The sequence below is a fragment of the Acomys russatus genome, chromosome 13 (assembly GCF_903995435.1).
Source record: "Acomys russatus chromosome 13, mAcoRus1.1, whole genome shotgun sequence".
Taxonomy (NCBI): domain Eukaryota; kingdom Metazoa; phylum Chordata; class Mammalia; order Rodentia; family Muridae; genus Acomys; species Acomys russatus.
In genome coordinates, this window is record NC_067149.1 from 1,258,265 (window position 1) to 1,277,861 (window position 19,597).

The 19,597-nt window shown below is 50.6% G+C and overlaps 1 protein-coding gene across 1 annotated transcript in view; it reads left to right on the plus strand.

The window, feature by feature from the left end:
• The window catches only part of Polr1a (RNA polymerase I subunit A), a 63,247-nt gene extending 45,257 nt beyond the window's left edge, over positions 1-17,990 (plus strand). Inside the window, exons 19-34 of the mRNA XM_051154718.1 lie at positions 570-668; positions 1,974-2,126; positions 2,755-2,837; positions 3,564-3,729; positions 4,489-4,710; positions 5,790-6,004; positions 6,556-6,723; positions 7,471-7,606; positions 8,017-8,174; positions 11,937-12,063; positions 13,422-13,532; positions 14,125-14,400; positions 15,369-15,566; positions 16,681-16,798; positions 17,285-17,449; positions 17,718-17,990. Of these exons, the coding sequence (XP_051010675.1) occupies positions 570-668; positions 1,974-2,126; positions 2,755-2,837; positions 3,564-3,729; positions 4,489-4,710; positions 5,790-6,004; positions 6,556-6,723; positions 7,471-7,606; positions 8,017-8,174; positions 11,937-12,063; positions 13,422-13,532; positions 14,125-14,400; positions 15,369-15,566; positions 16,681-16,798; positions 17,285-17,449; positions 17,718-17,818 (2,496 nt within the window). The 3' untranslated portion in view covers positions 17,819-17,990. The remainder of the gene's footprint in view (positions 1-569; positions 669-1,973; positions 2,127-2,754; positions 2,838-3,563; positions 3,730-4,488; positions 4,711-5,789; positions 6,005-6,555; positions 6,724-7,470; positions 7,607-8,016; positions 8,175-11,936; positions 12,064-13,421; positions 13,533-14,124; positions 14,401-15,368; positions 15,567-16,680; positions 16,799-17,284; positions 17,450-17,717) is intronic.
• The last annotated feature ends 1,607 nt before the right edge of the window (positions 17,991-19,597 follow it).

The window sequence follows — 19,597 nt, forward strand, 5'->3', positions numbered from 1 at the left end:
AGTTGGGTCTCATTCTCTCACTCTGAGCCTGGGAAGGCCTTGGTTTCATGCTGAAAGGGAACGCTTTGTGCAGCGTTTCTAAACGTGTTGGCTTTGGAGTTGCTGCATTAAAGGGGCTGAAGAAAGAAGCTTGATGGTAGAATGGCTCCACTGCTAGGGGATGAACCGAGTGAAGGGCTGACATCTGGTGCTTGTGCAGCAGAGCTGGGGTAAATGTGTGGCTTCATGGTGAACTTTGTACTTGCTCTGTGACCTTGAGTGAATGGTGTGACTGGGGTCTGAGTTGTTCTCACCTAGAGGCCGGTGTGTGAGGAGCACTACTTCACGGGCTGGCAGAGGGGGTTAGAATTATTCACACTGCTTAGCCCTGCCTGTGGCAGTGCAGAAGGAGAGGAGAATGTGCATGGGTCAAGGTCACAGCTTCTTCTCCCAGTGCTCCTGCTCCAGAGCCTGGACTGTAGGTAAACACGCTACCTGGCTTTATTGTTTCTGTGCCAGAGCTTTCCCTTCTGAAGGTGGGATTTTGAAAAAGATGAAGTCCCTGACCAGCGTGTTCATTCACTCCACAGGCATGTATGCCTTTTGGCTTGCACAGGCAATTCCCTGAGAACAACCTGCAGATGATGGTGCAGTCGGGAGCCAAAGGCTCAACTGTGAACACGATGCAGGTATGAGCAAAAGTAGCTTAAGTGTTTTGCTGGAGGAGTGGGCTGATGTCAGAAGTCAGCCTTCAGGTTCATCTCTGATCTTAAAATATCTTTAATCCATGTAACATATAACTAAAAAGACTGAAAAGCACTAAAGCATATAGAAATCTTCTTGCAGGTGGGAGAAGGCAGATCCCCAAAGTTCATTGGCTAGCCAGTTTAACCAAATTGATGAGTTTCAGGTTCACTGAAAGATCGTGTTTCAAAACATAAGGGAACACCCAGTGCCTGCATCTGGCCTTCACACATACGTGAATCCATACCTGCACACATCACACAGAACCTTATGCTGCACCATCTACTGTTTTCATTTACTGTTAGATTTTAAGTACTGTTCTAAGGGTTGTTTACCTCTTGAGTCTCATTACCTTCCCAGAGGCCCTTGCTGTTATGGAGACATTTTCACAAATCTTAGTGTTTGTTTCATTGTGTGTGTGTTGTTTTTGGTTTTGTTTTTTTTTTTTGTTTGTTTGTTTGTTTGTTTTCCAATCCTGATGACCTTGAGAGGCACTTAAGGGGCATGCGCCATTTGTTCAGTAAGCACTTAAGATCCGAGTGGCTTGAAAAGCTGAACACCTGCTGAAAGCCACTACTAAGGGTAAATATTCCCCAGGAGTATTTACACACACTTTCCTAAGCATTGGGATGAGCGGGTTGACTTCCCTCAGACTCTGGGATTATTTTTTTCCATTTCCCCATTGGAACCTTTTCTCAGTTAAGGTTTTTATTGCTGTGTAAACACAGTGATCAAAAGCAGCTTGGGGAGCAGTTTCTTTCATCTTACAGCTCCATGGCTAAGGGGACTCAGGACAGAAGCTCACGGCAGGGCCTGGAACAGAAGCCATGGAGGACCACTAGTTACTAACTTCCCCTCATGGCTTCTCTCTTACGCAGCTCAGGATGACCGCCCGGGGTGGTAAGGCCCAGGAGCTCCCCCGACCCCATTAATCATTGACCAAGAAAATGCACTACAGACGATAAAGTTGACAAAAAACCAACCAGAACAAACCTTCAAGGCGCTTCCAGCTATGACTTCGTGATTCTAAGTCATGGCGTCTGTTCTAAGCATTGCTTGTTCTCAACTGTCCCTAAAACAGGGGATGGGCGAACAGGGCTAACTTTTTCTTGTTTAAGCATCTAGTGTGGCCTTCAGATCTAATTTTCCAAATGCTTTTCTTTTGTTTAAGGAAAGCTGGAGTCCTGTTGAGACAGGTGTTGCTCGCACTCACAGGAACCTCAAGTGCCGTTTGTGTTTCTTTTCCCTAGATCTCTTGCCTACTGGGCCAGATTGAATTGGAAGGTCGGAGACCCCCGCTGATGGCATCTGGCAAGTCACTGCCCTGCTTTGAGCCTTATGAGGTCACCCCCAGGGCTGGTGGCTTTGTCACTGGAAGATTCCTTACCGGCATCAGGCCTCCTGTATGTGTATTTTTGGCATTTTCCCCTCAGTTCTAGACATGGTAGTGGTGCCCTGTGGCCTCATAAATAACAGCACAAGAACCATCAAGTGGTAAATGTTAAAGGTATATCGACCATAGGTTCCCAAAGAGACATGATGACCACATGGTGGTCCCTACAATGACACCAGAGCTAGCAAAGGCTAACATACAGTAGGCATGTAATAATGTGTAGTGGTAAAATGAAAAGCCAGATGTGGTGACTCATACTGTAACCCCAGTACTTCCCCAAAGAATTGTCATGTGTGAATCAGGCCGAAGCTGCATAACAAGTCCTTGCCTCAAAAGGAGAAGACAAACTGGACCTTGGCCTCCCCCTTTTCTGTGATGTAGCCTCTCTAAGCCAGTTCTTGGCTGCTTCAGAAGCAACTGGAAAGGGGAGTACCAGTCACCAAGGTGCTCATATCACCCAGAGGAGCCTGGGAGAGATTGCTTTTATGAACTCTCCATTTCCCATTCTCTCCTCACTCCATAGTAGTGGGTGGGGTATCTGTGTGGTTAGGAAAGGTGCGTAGATGACAGCTGAGTGGCCTTCTAGGTACACAGTGCTCACTGTCACTTTGGGGACCTGGCTCCCACTTTTTCCATAGGAATTCTTCTTCCACTGCATGGCGGGGCGAGAAGGCCTGGTGGACACTGCCGTCAAAACTAGCCGTTCTGGTTATCTCCAAAGGTAACAGCACCTGTAGCCCTCTGGTGGGTGGGCTGGTGCCCCAGGACCTTCCTCTTATCCTGTAAGGCCAGCATAGCAGAGGGCCAAACACCAGTGTCACCACCATGTGTGCTAAAAGGAGAACTGGTGCTTGGCACCAGCTTGCCAGGCTCTGAGTCAAACATTGTGAAAACTTAGCTCTACCCTTCCGGCTTGGGTTGGATGCTGGAGGAGAGAAAACAGACGTTGGGGAACCACAATAGACATAGAGCTGTAACCAAGACAGAAAGCAAGAGAGGATGAGGGAGCCAGCTGCCAGGAGAGGACTGGAAACTAGCCTTCAGATTAGAAAGTCATGTCAGCATTTAATTCCTGATGATGCCCCTTTGCTTGGCAATCTCCACACTGACAGCTTAAGGATTCTCCTTTCTCTCCCCTTCTTTGCCTGCCTGTGACGCTAAGGATGCCAGTCTGTCCCTCAAAGCTCTGAGATACAGGAGAGCGAAGGGGTCGGGAGCAGCCCCAGCAGCTGAGTGAGATGAGGGTGTGGCCGGCAGATCACTGGGGTGGTCTCTAAAACTGGCAGGAAATGTATGTAGCCCCTGCAGGTTGGATCCCAGGGCCTGGGGCAATGGATGTGTCCATCCTAGGCTTGTGTTCATCTGGAACAGCAGCCCCTTCCTTCCCCTTCCCTGTCACCTGTTTCCCTTCGAGCCGCCCTGGGCACTGAGTAGAGCTTCCATACAGGTGCATCATCAAGCACCTGGAGGGGCTGGTCATCCAGTACGACCTGACGGTGCGGGACAGTGATGGCAGTGTGGTACAGTTCCTGTATGGGGAGGATGGCCTGGATATTCCCAAGACTCAGTTCCTGCAGCCCAAGCAGTTTCCCTTCCTGGCCAGCAACTATGAGGTAATGTCACACCCTTGGTGGCTGGAGCCCTGCTACTCCATCCACGTGACCACTGAGAGAAGCCAGAGGCTTTTATAAAGCCCTCATCAGTGCCCGGAAGCATGTGGTATTTTCAGAGCTCCTCCTTAGACCATAACCACACAAGGTCATGGCAGCACATGAGTATTTGTGGAGTAGTAGCTGCCTTTGGGGAGTGGGGGTACCAAGCCTTAAACTGAAGCACATAGCAAGTCTGGGTTCCTCCTTGGTGCAGTCTAGGGCTATAGTAGTGCTCTGTCCAGTTTACAGCTGAGGCATCTAAATGCTGAAGCTACAGTAGCCGACCGATGAGAGCTGGGCAAGGGTTTGAACACAGACCCATCTTATTCAGGTCTGTAACTTGTATATTTCTTAATGCCAAGTAACGGGCGTTGCCACAGACTGCAGAGTTACCCTGCCTTTCAGCTTGGAAAGTTGAAACAAGCTATCATGAGCTGTCCAGGATTTAGTTCTGATGGCAGAATTAAGGACCTCACTCTTGACTGGGCCCTCGCCTTACTTGCTCCTGTCCCAGGACCCTAGCCACATTCCCCTTTTCCTGGGAGGCTATTCGTAATGAGCTGATCTCTTTCCTGGTACTGAGGGCTTTATTCACTCCTGGGTGCTTACCTTCCAAGAGGTACTCTGAGGACTTTTATCATGTACCTTGGGTCCCTTGAAGTCAGGCAGTGTGGCCCGTTTTTCATGTTGTCATCTTGCCTGTGTGCTTGGTTTACTTAGGTGATAATGAAATCCAAGCATCTTCATGAAGTTTTATCCAGAGCAGATCCCCAGAAAGTGCTCCGCCACTTCAAAGCCATTAAAAAATGGCATAGAAAGCATCCCAGTGCCCTGCTGAGAAAAGGCGCCTTCCTGAGTTTTTCCCAGAAGATCCAGGCAGCTGTGAAAGCTTTGAACCTAAAGGGCACGAACCAGAATGGCCGCAGCCCAGAGACCCAGCAGGTAACATGGGGAGCCTGTGGCCATGGGGCCTGGCGTCTTCAGGCCTCCGCTACAGGAAAGATGAGAGGTTGCTCCCTAATAAAGAGTGTGATATCAGCCAAAATGCCAGCGGTAGGCATGTGAGACTGTCACTCACACATTAGAGGGTGTGCGCAGGAAGGCCTTAGGGAGTTACTAGGGCTGGTGATAGGGGTTCTTCACCACACCAGGCACGAGTAATCAGGGAGACCCGTCACTGGAGAGGACTTGTGGAGAGGGCAGCTGTGGGAAAAAAGACCAGCCTGGGTTGAGAGAGAGGTGCTAACTGGCATTTAGTGGTCACCTCACTCTTAGTGTCCTGGTTGCCTAGGATAGTTCTTTGCCTCTTACACCATAATCATAACCACCACCCATTTGCCCCCAGAGGAATCCCAGTTGGACAGTAAATAATGATGTCATGCCCCTACTGTGCTTTGGACAGGCCAGGATGAATTGCCCAAAGCATCCTGCTTAACAACGTGCCACACAATAGAATCTGTTTTTTGTTTATGTTTTCTCCTTTATTGTGCATTGGTGTTTTGCCTGCATTTATGCCTGTATGAGGTTGTTGGGTCCCCTGGAACTGGAGTTACAGACAGTTGCAAGCTGCCATGTGGGTGCTGGGAATTGAACCTGGGTCCTTTGGAAGAACAGCTAGTGCTCTTGACTACTGTGCCATCTCTAGCCCGTTGAGGTGGTTCTTAACCTCACCACAGTCAGGTTTTTGCCTTGCATTCCTACTCTCATCCAAAGCAAATCCACTGAGTCTTGTACCACCAGCTAGGCCTGGAGTCAGAGGAGCCCGTGCTGATGCCTTCCCATTGGGCTAAGATGCATCCTGCTGTCTGTGCAGATGTTACAGATGTGGAGCCCGTGCTGATGCCTTCCCATTGGGCTAAGATGCATCCTGCTGTCTGTGCAGATGTTACAGATGTGGAGCCCGTGCTGATGCCCTTCCCATTGGGCTAAGATGCATCCTGCTGTCTGTGCAGATGTTACAGATGTGGAGCCCATGCTGATGCCTTCCCATTGGGCTAAGATGCATCTTGCTGTCTGTGCAGATGTTACAGATGTGGCATGAATTAGATGAGCAGAGCCGTTGGAAATACCAGAAGAGGGCCGCCCCTTGTCCCGACCCCAGCCTTTCTGTGTGGCGCCCAGACATCTACTTTGCATCTGTGTCTGAAACATTTGAAAAGGAGATTGACGACTACAGTCAGGAGTGGGCAGCTCAAGCAGAGAGGAGTTACAAGGCGGCGGAGCTTTCCCTCGACAGGTGAGGACACTAACCTGTGGCAAAGATGGCATGAGGGGCTCCTGACCCACTTGAGAAGAGGAAGGCAGCCTCTACCTGCACCCCAGAAGGTCTCCACACGAAACTCTTCACCCGCATCCCAGTTTGCTGAGCCCCTTCCGTGTAGGACAGTGGTTGTCGCTAAGGGACTAGCGACCTGGAAAGGGTCGCTAATATGTTACAGAATTACGCAGGGCAGACACATGTGATGTGACCCACACATGTTCGTGCACCCCTACCTCTGATGCTGATACTCCTGAACCTATTCTAGCTGCTTCAGTGGGAGTGTAAGCCCTTTCCAAACCTCTCCTGCTAGTGGTGGATGGGATGAGAATGAGTCCCAAAATAACTACTTCTAAGGGGCCTGGCAAGGAAATACGCTGTTCTTGTTCCAGACCTGAGCATTTCAAGCAGGGAAGCAGCTAGGGCGCTGTGTTTCTGGCCCCTGGTTTCTGGTGTGGTGGGCGGGCTGACACTGGTGTGGTGGACAGGCTGACACTGGCTTCTGGTCCCTGCTGCCCCTGTGTCCCCAGGCTGAGAAGCTTGCTGCAGGTGAAATGGCAGCGCTCACTGTGCGACCCCGGCGAGGCTGTTGGCCTTCTGGCTGCTCAGAGCATCGGGGAGCCCTCCACACAGATGACACTGAACACCTTCCACTTCGCAGGCAGAGGCGAGATGAACGTCACCCTGGGCATTCCAAGGTATGGGGGCACAAGGGTACAAACTGCAGCTGCGAGAGCTGCTGTAATGCTCCTGGAAAAGGAGTCATTTTATAAAAGGGACAGAGGAGGGGGTGCTGGTAAGTGAGAAATTAAGTTTACTCCAAGTCTGGGTCCTCAGTTGAAATTCTGGAGCTGTTTGGAGCCTGAATGCTTTCTGTGGCTTGGTCTTTTAGAATTTCTATGTACTCCTCTGCCACTTCCTTCATGAGGTTAGCACAGTTACTTACACAGGACCTCACACACAGGAGCATTGTTAACACTCCAGCACAGTGCTGCCTGGTTGCCATTCCCTTTATGGCCGTGGCCCTTTATGTACATATCTGTACCCTGCAGTGTGATGACAACTGGGGAAACAGAAAGTGTGGACCCAGCATGAGGGTTCTCTCCCATGGCTGCAGGAGGCTGAGCCCACTAGACTGCAGTTGAGGGTGACAGGGCTCAATAAGAGTGCTGAGGGCTGCTTCTAGTTTAGTCTTTCCTCCGCCTCTCATCGATTTGCTAAGCTCTCAGTAAGTGCCTGCTGAGTACCAAGAATGGTGATGGGAAGCAAGCTTTGGGTAGAATGCTGCACACGAGGAGCCAGTCCTGCAAGATTGGTACACCATGTTCCCCTGTGGTATCCCAAGGCTTCTCATACCATGAATGAACTTTGCCACCTTTAAGAGGTTTCAGGTGGACAAGAAAATCTGGTTATCTCTCATTAGACATGTTCTTACTCTTTGTCAGGCTGAGGGAGATTCTCATGATGGCCAGTGCCAACATCAAGACCCCTATGATGAGCGTGCCTGTGTTCAACACCAAGAAAGCACTGAAGAGAGTGAAGAGTCTGAAGAAGCAGCTCACCAGGGTGTGCCTGGGGGAGGTAACTGTCTCTTACCCTCGATCACACACAGGGTAGAGGCCTGATCCTGCATCCTTCTACTCTAACTGAGCAGCCTGCTGGCAGTTTAGCCCCAGACTTCCACTAGGGAGAAAGACACTTTTAAGATGATTGTTAGCTCCATAGCATTTGCCGGAAGAATGCAGTAGGACTGCTTCCTGGGTTAACTTAGCACACCACAGGGGCTCAGGCCGTACTCCAGAAGTGCTTTCTAGGCTGTTCTTGCAAATATACCCCAAGGATTCACACAGGCAGAGCTCACTAGGGTTTCTTTGTAGTTTGGGACTGTGGTCCCCAGCTACCTCAGACTTTTGGAATCTTGCGATCCATTTGCAGTACACAGTCATCTGGGGCCTGAGCAGGTCAGTTTCTCTGTGTTCATCTGGTTCTAGGTATTGCAAAAAGTTGATGTCCAGGAGTCCTTCTGTATGGGAGGAAAACAGAATAAATTCCGCGTGTATGAGCTCCGGTTTCAGTTCCTGCCACATGCGTATTACCAGCAGGAGAAGTGCCTGAGACCTGACGACATCCTGCACTTCATGGAAACCAGGTTAGAATGTGGCTGTGCTTGTCATTGACTGTGACCCTGGAGCACAGCCACCATGAGCATGCAAAGTGTTCTAAAGACTGCCGACCACCTAATAGGGAGCCCTCACCCCAATCTGGCCTGTGAATGTGGCCCCTTAGATTGTCTTGGATTGATGAGTCTGCGTGTGGTATTAAAGGTTGGAAGGACCTGTCCAGGGAGCACCAGGAGCCCCATCACAGCGGTGTGTGCTTCAGACCAGCACACAGTGTGGAGCTGGATGCCGTGTGGTTCCAGCCTGTCATGTGGCCCCTCGCTCACTTCTAGTCTGCTGATAGGGAGCCCGTGGCATGGTGCTCCTAAACCACCACTGCACGTGGATACTTCATTTAGGAAGTCTGGTTTCTGTCTGCTAGGGAGTATGAACTTCCTTTTCTCTCATGTCCAGGATACTGACAGACATTGGAAACATAGGCCGTAATGCTGAGGAGGGTACAAGGTCAGAGGGATGGGAAGATTCACCAAGGCACTTGACTTGCTGGTAAAGCAGGTTGGAGGCCACTGGCATGATGTGGATCCTATTTTAGGAAGTTGGCTCTGTGTGCAAGAATGTGGGCCAGGGTGCCCGTAGCTGCTGTCTTGTTAGATGCTTTTGCTTTGACTGAGCAGACAGTAGAGAAAGGAAGTCAGTCTCCTAATGTTTAAGCATCAGCAGCTAGTAAACACACTTCTAAGCAAAAGAGATACCATCACTGACAGGAATTGGCCATAGGCCCCCGACTGCTGCCTTTAAAAGACAGGATCCTAGGTCTCCCCAGAGCTGCTTGTAGGGAACCTGGATAGTAAGATGGCTCGGTAGGTAAAGGCGTGTGTCACCAAGCCTGACATTCGATCCCTGGGGCCTCATATAGTGGAAGGAGAGAACCGACTCTTAAAAGTTGTCTGACCTCTGTATGCACACCACTATGCATGCACAAAGATACAGAGAGCCAGTGGCAGGAACCGTCCTGTGCTGAGCTAGTCCAGTCAGTTACCAGGGCAGGTCACACCAAAGAGAGGGGCTTCAGCCCTTTCTTTCTGCTCCCAGAGATAAGACCCCATTGTGAGCTGTTCCTCTATGCAGGTGACCTTTAGGATGGTTGTCAGGACAGATGAGCTTGGATTGTTTGGACAGGAATCACTGATTAGCTGACATGCTCAGGTGACATGAGCCCTGGGTGCCTCCTGTGCTGTTCCATCAGGCAGTCCTTCGTGTGCTCTGGGACACTGGGCAAAATGACAGGAGTACGGAGTAGGATCCAGCCTGCCAGGTTGTTAGTTAACAGAGAAGAGTTGGCTCCCCATTACAGCGGATGTTTGTACTGGCCTAGCCTGAAGGTCTCTTTGGGCAGTGGTAGTCCATAATAGACCTCTGAGGCCTCAGGCAGTGTGAGTAAGAGTAAAAGTAAGAGCTGTCTTTAATATGGGCTGTGGTTTAGGGTTCCTTTGTCAGCCCAGGCATTGAATGATTCAGCCACATTAAGGCCTTAGAGCTCACAGGAAATGGCAGGGGCCTTGAGAGCCACCCTGCCCCTGTAGCTGTCTCTCCCTTCTTACTTTCTGTCTCTGCCACCTCCTTTCCTTTTCCTCTCCCTCATCTGGGATATCTTAAGTTTTTTGTTTTCGTTTTTAACACATAATGGAAAGAACAGGAACAGGAACACATAAGCAGAAATGATCTCAGATGTCGTGCTGGCATGCTTCCCTTTGAATATTTGTATGACTAACCCAGACCAGAGTGGTAAAGCGGGAAGAGTATGAGCTAAGAGTCAAGGATTATAGGCTCCAGCCCCTGTGCCAGCCATGACGCTAACACAGTAGCCCTTCTGCAGTCCGAGCAGCTGAGCAGAAACCGGCTCTTGAAGCAGCAGGTAGTGGGGCTGCTCACAGCACTTCTGGAAACATGAAGGGTCGTGTTCCCAGTTCATAGTTGTTTATGTGGGGCAGGTGGTTCCTCTGCCATATGCGTGGCTGGTTCCTTTCATTTGTCATACTGACAAGTAACTAGCATGGTCTTCAGAGAGCGTTCGCCGGGGGCCATCACTCCCATTGCTCTTCGCACATTGCTGTCTCCCACTCACCAGCAGATCTTCCTTCGGCTCCATCCACCTCATGTTCTCAAGGGCTCTGGATGCCAAGAGACAGGCAGCCTGGGACAGAGCCTGAGAGAGCTGCATCCAGCCTGACCTTGGAGGATGGCAGGAAGGCTGGGAATACTGCTGGGAGTGCAGATGCCCAGAGCATGCCTGAGAGTAGGAACAGATGGTGGACAGGGAACCTCAGAGCTGGGCTGTCCACACTGAGACAGGCAGGCGCACTCGATGTTAGAACGGTACCCTAGCCTGTGCAGGGAAGAAGCACTCTGCTCTGCTTTAGTCCATTTCTGTGGTGTCCTGGGTAAGTGACTCCTTACAACACACGAAGTCGCCATCCACTCTTTCCAAAGTCATGCCCTGCCTCCTCCCTTCTGACTCTGTCGCTAGATTAGTGGGTCTCGAAAAAACTGCACTCTAGTCTTTTTTTTTAAATGGCTTGAGAGTTGGCACAGAGCTTAAGAGACCCCTTGCAAGGACCCAGGTTTGGTTTCTCACACCTACATGGTGTCTCACAACCATCTGTAACTCCAGTTCCAAGGAATCTGATACCCTCTTTTGGACGGCGTGGCTTCCAGGCACACACGTGATGAACATTCATACATGCAGGCAGGCACTCAACACATAAAGTAAATAAATCTTTAAAAAACAAAACAAAACAAAAAACAAAAAAACAGGGAAGGAAGATGACATTCTTTAGGTTTCAATGACCAAAACAGTGAAAGATTTGACCTGCTGCTCTCTACATTAAGACTCCATGCTTCTTGGGGGCTGGGAGCCTGTCTTGTCATCACTCTCTTGGCTATAGCACAGATTAGGACTCGGAACATAAGATGGATGGATGGATGGATGCCAAGGGTTGGGGGTGAAGCAAAATTTTTGAACAGTTAAAGCAGTCCAATTTGGGAAGCTCTGAGTGCCTGATGAAGGAGTAAGAGGGTATTGTTGTTGTTGTTAAAGCAACATGGAAATAGGGTAGGCTTAAGTCCCAGGGACCCTTAAAATGGGGGGCTCAGGGGGAGGGGAAAGGAGTCATGGGTTCTTTCAGATAGATTTGATTCTAACCTGTTGTGTGTGACCATGGCCATAAAGTCAGCCGCATTGCCCTTTGTAATTCCAGAGCATTTTAAAGTCTTCTCTCATTCATTTTGTTGTTGGGGCGCCCATATATGAGGGTGAGGATTCCTCTGACCCAGCCAGACCTACTTTGTTGAAATACTACAGATGCTTGGGAGGGGATGACTGTCCCAGGCTGGGTTCCCATCTCTTACAATTGTTATGCAGCCCTGATTAGATGACATAGTGGCACCAACATCTGTCGTTTACCAAATACAAGCTCTACCAAGCCTTAAGGAAAGTATATGATGATCCTTAAAACAAGCTTACCTACTAAAGGCCACATTCTCCAGACAAGCCAGTTAGAAAGTGTAGGAAGTTGTCTGTCACAGTCAGAGCCAGGTTAGTCCAGGAATGACAGTGTGTATCCAGATGAGGCAGGCTGGAGTGTGGGACTGGTGTTCTTTCTGACAGATTCAACAAGTGGGCAAAGGTAGAGGAGGGTGGGAAACACTGGCCTCAGTCCTTGTGCTAGCGCCCATGCAAATCCCTCAGCACCCAGAGCCTGATGCCATTGGGTGGCTTCCTTGTCATGCAGATTCTTTAAACTACTAATAGAAGCCATCAAAAAGAAGAATAGCAAAGCATCAGCCTTCAGAAATGTGAATACTAGAAGAAGTACACAGAAGGATCTCGACGATGCTGAGGACTCATCGAGGAAACAGGTAGGCAAGGGGTAGGGACCCCTTGGAGGAGCACAGGACTGAGCCTAAGGCTGAGAGGCTTGGAGGAGCTTCGTAGTCTTGTCTGGGGAGGTTATGTGACAGTTCTCAACACCCTACAACATTCTCCTTGGTGCTGGCTTATCTCTCCATGCACCTCAGCATTTATCTGCTGCTCTTGCCTGGCAAGCTACACTTACTCGTGGGCATGCCAGGCCAGGCCAGGAAGACTGTCAGCGATACAGTTTGCTCAGCTTCGCATCAGAACTACACACTTCCATCTCTGTTCCCAAAACCACCTGCAAGAAGTCTCCATCCTAAAGGTGGTGTGCGCTGAGCCTTTGGATGCTCTTGTTCTGGTTTCATTTTTCTCTGCATTTAACTTCCCCCCAAAGCACCAAGGCAGTGAGTAGAGAGGTGATGTGAAGCAGAGAAGTTGAGCCTCGGAAAAAAAGGCAAGGAGCTGAAAAACTATTAGTAGCAAACCAAGAGAGGAAGAAGAAGGCCAGATACATAGCAGTGGGAAGCACCGCCTAGGCTGCAAACAGAGGCCAGCCCTGACGCAGTGAGCCTGCTGTGGGGGCCAGGTGTGTCGTGTGGTCGGGAAATGCCCAGCCTGACTCTATGACACCTGTCTCTACATCTATCTAGAATGAGGGGATCAGAGAAATTCCTAGGTCTTTTCTGTCTTGTGGCTTTGTCATTTTATTAACTCAAGCACAGATTGACATCAACTGTACTTAACCATCTTTCCAGTCTTGACTTATCCAGAATGAGGCTAAGAAACCAGAAACCAAGACTAGGAAGAAAAAAGACAATATTTTCTTCGTTCCCACCCACAACGTTGGAGCAATAGTTATGCCATCTTGTAATGGCTGTGGGAAGCTCTCTACCACTAAACTGTATCCCTGATCCCTTTAACAAAAAAATTAAGGGTAAATAAGAGGGTAATGAAGTGTGTGTGACGTGAGGGAGGGACTGTGGTAAGCCATTAGGAACTAAGGAACGTGCAAGGAGGGAAGATGAAGGGGGCAGCTAAGAGGAAGTGTACTGAGAGTAACACAGACGCCACAGCAAAACCCGGTGCTTTGTATGTTGAAGCATGAAAGCCTTCAGAGGTGGTGCGTGCAAATACGAATGTCAAAGGGAAAGAGGTTCGCAAACCCAAGGCTGGATGAGCAGAGACTGGGTAGAAGGGCTGGGTTAGGTAGTGGGTGGGTAGAGGACGGAAAGATACGTACACAGACGGCTGGGAAGGTGGCCGCTTCATTAGGCAAAAGGATTGTTGGCTGGACAGATGGATTCACTGACCACTGGATATTATTAAGCTAATCATTTTTCTCTTTCATCTCAAACCACAGAGAGAGGAGGAAGGGGGTGAGGAAGAGGAGGGGAACATTGTGGATGCTGAAGCTGAGGAGGGGGATGCAGATGCTTCTGACACCAAACGCAAGGAAAAGCAAGAGGAAGAGGTAAGAGGTGTTGGCTGAGTGCGGGGCCTGTGCTTGCACTTGAGGAATTCTCCCTGACCTGTAGGCCATACCCCACTGTCACACTTGGAGCCCACCAGAAGTCTGAAGGAGGGCCTGTCTGTCCAGTATACCTCTTGATTAAGCAGACAGGATTCTTCTTCGAATCTGGCTAACCCTGGATATGAATCAGAGACCCAGAGAAGACAGACAAGAAGCCAGTGTCAACTGTTTGTACAGTTTGTACAGGGGGAGAATATGATCTCCCCCACTCTCCCCAAACCAGTCCCTAGTTTTATGGTCTCTCTGAGGACAAAGAGAAGACTGAGAGGCTGAGGGAATTCACAGGGAGAAAGCTCAGGTGAGTGGGTGATCCCGGGAAGCTATGTGGCAGGTGAGCTGCCTCTGAGGGGCACATCAGGACTGAGGGGTGGCCATCTCAGAGCAAAAGCAATGGAAGGTAGATGGAGGAAGGTGTTCAGGTCAGAGCAGAGAGCCTCTAGCTGGTCCAGCAGGTCCTGGGGTTGTTCCATCAGTAAAAATCCAGGTGATTGGGACCCTGGCTGACTGACTGACTGCTTTTACTTTCTGTCAGGTTGACTATGAGAGTGCAGAAGAAGGGGAGGAGGAAGAGGAGGAGGAGGACGTACAAGAGGAAGGGAACGTCAACGGTGAGGATGCCCATCAGGCCCGTGAGCCAGAAGAGGAAGAAAGGGTAGGCCTTGAGGAGGAATCGACCCAGAACCTTGCCCACCGCCACTCCAGACCTCAGAGAGCTGAAGCCATAGACCACCGGATCCAGGCTGTACGAGCGGCCCACTCATTCATTGAAGATTACCAGTATGACACAGAGGAGAGCCTATGGTGCCAGGTCAGGGTCTGTACACATGGGCCAGGGGCTTACGTCCAGCTGGGCCCACAAGCTGCTCTTACTCCATGAATATCTCCTAAAGAGTCTCTATGTTTTTTGTTTTTTGGTTTTTTTAATATTTTATCTGTATGGGTATTTTGCCTATGAGTATGGCTGTACACCATGTGTACAGTTCCCTTGGAGGCCAGAAAAGAGCATCAGATCCCCTGGAAATGGAGTTACAAATGGTTGTGGTCCACCATATGGATCCTCTGGAAGAACAGCCAGTGTTATTAACCACTGAGCCATTTGTCCAACACCTATGGAAGAACCTCTTAACAACTGGTGACCCTGTGCTCTAAAGCACAGCCTTACCCACCCCACTTCCCAACCCTTAGTGCTCAGAAATAGTGTGTGTGAGTCTTAACTACAGGCCTACTGGAGAAGACCTTCCAAATGAATCACAAACATGTCACCAAACATCACAGGCATGGCAGCTTCCCTCCCTCCTGCCAGGAGACAGTAACCCATCCTTCTGCCTCCCCCAAACTTCCCCTGGCCCCTATCCTGAGAATTTCTTGGTTCCTTTGAGGCCTGGGTGGGTCAATGCTTTGATATCAGCATAGACATGCTCCTTGTCCTTTCTTCAATCACACCCTACACTTCTCAAGCCAGATAGATAACAAGACTTGCTGATGGGCCCAGCCCAAACAGCAGGCACTGCATTGTGGTCACTGAGAAGACAGGCAGTGGAGTAGACTTGAGTCTGTCTTCACTGACCTCTGTAGACTGTGTCCACCTCAAACGTGGGTCAGTTAAACCACCCAGGATTCAGTCCTCCTGCTAGCTTCTGCAGTAGTACCCCTCTCCCCAGCAAGGAGAGTGCTGAGTGGGCTTTGAAGGCTGCTTGAGGTGGACCTGCAGACCCCTGCCCTGTTCACGGAACTAGGGGCCCCGTCTTCCTTGGCCCAGCTCTCTTTCTCTCATAGGTGACTCTGAAGCTGCCACTGTTGATTAATTTTGACATGAGCTCCTTGGTTGTGGCCTTGGCCCACAATGCTGTTGTCTACACAACCAAGGGCATCACTCGGTGCCTCCTGAACGAAACGACCAACAGCAACAATGAGAAGGAGCTTATGCTGAACACAGAGGGAATCAACCTCCCCGAGCTGTTCAAGTACTCTGAGGTATGTGACCCTGCAGGCTGGTCTGCAGCAGATCCTCAGCCCTGACCTCATGTCCTTTTGGGAACCAGGCCCTGGGAGTTGAGCTCCCAGTTAACTGCCTCTGGACCCTACTGAGACATATGTGCTACACTCCGGTCCCCAAATCGAGTGTGCCCTCATCCATGACCCACGGACTCCTAGTGCAGTATAGAAACCTCTCACCATTAGCCCAGGCTTTCTTGGGTCATTTAAGAACCCTGTTTGTGTTGTTGTGTTTTCTCTTGAAGTTCTACTCAAAGTTGAGAATAAGAAACAGTGTGCTGCTTTGCCGGCCCAAGTGCTGCTCACTTTATATAGTAAAGGTAGTTGCAGCTCAGCCCCCAGCTCCCTGCATGAAGCTGAAGGAGGCCCTGTGCTGCACCCCACTTACTCACCAGGGCTTTTCTGTGAGGTGCTTTCAGCCCCAGGGTGTAAGAGTTTCTCCTGCATGCTACTGCGGAGCCTAGAGCTGCTCTAGCCCCTGGCCCCTAGCCCACACCACACTGTCCAAGCTCCTGTGCTGCTTAGGCTTCTGCCACCAGCAGTGGAGCTGTTACAGGAGCCTGTGCAGGGGAGAAGCAGAAAATGAGCTGCACATCTTGAGAATGCAGGGTGTGGCTTCAGTTACACTCGCTTGGAGTTTGTCCCTTATGGACTGTGACTCGTACAGGGCCAGAACCCTCCGAGAGGCCCTATGGCGCAGTCAGAGCCTCAGGCCTCTGGTGAAACCCAGTAAATTGTGGGATCCAACCTGTCCCTGCCCTGTGCACCCTGGAGAAGTGCTTAGGGGTCTCTGCTGAGGGACCTCTCCTCACCTCCCAAGCGTCCATCCCAGTAGACAGGTCTTTAGTGTTTTTTGTTGAATCTAAAGTTTGTCCTAAGTTGTCTCTTCTCACTGGTCACAAAAGCAAGACAGTCCAGGGCCCTGACTGCTATGCAGCAACACTTTAGCCAAAAACATTCCTTTTCTCTCATCCTGGCTGCCTCTACACACTTGGCACCAGCTGCACCCAGCCACTGGACACAAGGTGAGAGAGAACAGTCGGGACATGCTGGCAATGGGGCACTTAAATTGGTCCCTTTTTTCCTGGCCCAGGTGCTGGACCTGCGCCGTCTCTACTCCAACGACATCCACGCCATGGCCAACACTTACGGCATCGAGGCTGCACTGCGAGTGATAGAGAAGGAGATTAAGAATGTGTTTGCTGTGTACGGTAAGCAGAGCATGGCAGCATGGCAGCCTGGTTGGATTGCGTGATGGCTAGGGCAAGAGAACTGAAGTTGTCAGGCCTGCATTTTGGTGGGCACAGAAGCATGCTTGTTGAGTGTATAGAACTATAGTCACTTGGCAGTGCTCATGAGGGAGTGTGGAAGATAACAGCTTTGACTTTTGAAGCTACTCAGTGGTGTGTCAGTCGCTGGTGCTTTTGTGACGTTCATAATTGATGGCTTTGGCCCTTTAAGGTTCTAGATCCCAGATAGAAACATCTCAAATAGACAGGGTCTCGTTTCCTGTGCTGCCAGGTGATGAGCAAGATGAAGGAGTCAGGATAGTGCCTGGGCCCAGTGTGGGACTCTCACAGCTGGGTGAGGAGGTAGAGGAGCTGAGAGAGACCTCGGTGGCTGGCTATCACCTGCCTTGTGTCAGGTGATCCTTTGTCACTGCTTGACCCTTCCTAATGGTCTGCCCCCTGTAACAGGCATTGCAGTTGATCCTCGCCATCTCTCCCTGGTTGCTGACTATATGTGTTTTGAGGGTGTTTATAAGCCGCTCAATCGCTTTGGGATCCAGTCAAGCTCCTCCCCTTTGCAGCAGATGACATTTGAAACCAGTTTCCAGTTTCTCAAACAGGCCACCATGATGGGTGAGTGTGAACAGGGACTTGGGCCCTCCCTGGGCAGGTAGGCTTGCCCCCCACTTTGCCTGCAGTGAGATCTTGGGATCAGAGTGCAGAGGAGCAGACAGTACAGGTGTCTGTACTGTGATGGAGTAAGAAGAGAGCTCCTCTTCCGAACAGCGTTGAGTACAGCATGAGGGTCTCTGCGATACCCACCACACAACCCCAGCCCTGAGCCCTCAGTCCCCTCAGGCCTTCCTCAGAACCCTGACACGAGCTCTTCTGTCTTTCCTAGGATCCCATGATGAACTGAAGTCACCTTCAGCCTGTCTTGTAGTGGGAAAAGTCGTCAAAGGCGGGACAGGCCTGTTTGAGCTCAAGCAGCCCCTAAGATAGCAGCATTGTCTGCCCAGCCTGGAGGATCTGGGGGTGGGCACAGCTGGCAGTTCAGTGACATAGCAAAGCGATGACCTTGGGCTCCAGAAAGCAGCTGGCCGGGGTTGGCCTTCATGCAGAAAAGGCTCGTCCTTGCCTTTCCCATCTCAGGATCAGTAACAAGGCTTCCCAAGCCCTCCAAGACGGCTGTGGCTTCACTTGTTCTCCAGGAGACCCCAACAAAACCCCTGACAGAGCACCAAGGACTGCACAATGGGAAGATGACTGTGCGCCATGCTTGCTGTGGGATTTCCAGATGCCACCATTGCTGTACACAGCTAGTGGCTAAGGGAGCATTCCTAGGGGCCCCTGAAGAGCCAGAAAGGGCACAGAACCTGCTTCCCCATGCCTGTCCTTCCCTGCTGAAGCCACTGGAGGAGAGTTGTCAAAGACGGGATGGTACAAAGCGCTGGCCCTGCTGCCATTGCAGTATGGCAACATGTGGTAGACCAGACTGGCCCCACAGCCAGGACCATTTCTCTGGAAGCCCAGCTGTTCTCTACCTCACAGAAAGCCCTGATTTTCCCACTGGGGCTACTCAGCAAGGCCAAGCAGCCTGTTCTTTATGCCTCTGCTCTCCACTTGATGTCAAGGTCATAGTCACCCCATAGGCCCTGTGCTTGTGGGGTCTTTGAGGCATGCAGTGACAGTCCCTGACTGGGCAGGAGAGGCAGAGGGTTTGGAAAGCAGGCCATTTCCGGTTTTGTCCACTGTTACTCCAACATGCACTGAATAATAAAAATGACTGGGACTGGATGTCAGGAGAGAATCAAGACTGAGTTTTTAATCTTGTCCCTTCATTTATGGCTTTTGCATCTGATAATTAGGATTTCCTTGGCACAGGCTTCAGGCTTCTCTTCCTGCTTCTATATGGCAATGTAGAGGGCAGATCTTGACCCCTTCTCCTCCCCACTCCCAGTCTTCACCCTGACTCCTGCCCATGGCCTCTTGGCCAGACGCATAAAACAGAAGCCTACGGGAAGAATTTGTGCCAACCTTAGTGGGATAAGAGGGCTGCACTCACCTCAAGGGTGGCTAAGCTAAAGGTCGCCTTGCCAGGAGAGACTCTGCAGCCTCCAGGCTCATGATGGGACACAACCTGTGCCTCCTGTGCACACCCAAGAAAGCCTCATGACAGACCGCAGGACATGGCATAGAATGCCACAGCTTCTAAGGGAGGCAAGCTTAGAAGAAAGGCTTCCCAGAGAACCCTGCCCTGCGGATGCAGCCTGCAGGGTGGATAGGGCATCCATTCTTTGGGTAGACAGGCAAGTTGATTACTCAGTTTCTACTCAAACTAGAGTGGAGAGAGGGGATCCTTGTTGGCAGTACCCCGGTAGTCCAGGAACTGTGACACCCAGAGAATAGAAGGGTGTGTGGCTTCACGGGCTCAGCCTCCCCGGAACTGAAGTGCGTGGAGCCAAAGGAGCAAATGAATGTGGACGTGGCTGGAGACTGAGTACATTTCTACCAGACCTCTGACGTGTACTGGAGCCTGAGGTGATGGCATCCTTCCTCCACCTGCCCACACAGCTATTTCATGCCTTGTGAGGTAGCTTCAGAAATAGAACATCTGTGATCCTGAGACTATATCCTGCCAGGGAGATCAGCCTCACAGGGTTCTGAGCAGAGCAATACCAGAGCAAGCTAGTAATCCTGCAAAATGACCCAGTGAGCAGGAAAAACCAAGTGTGCTCTGTCCTCATCTGCCTGGGAGTGCAGTCCTCACTTCGGTGCTGG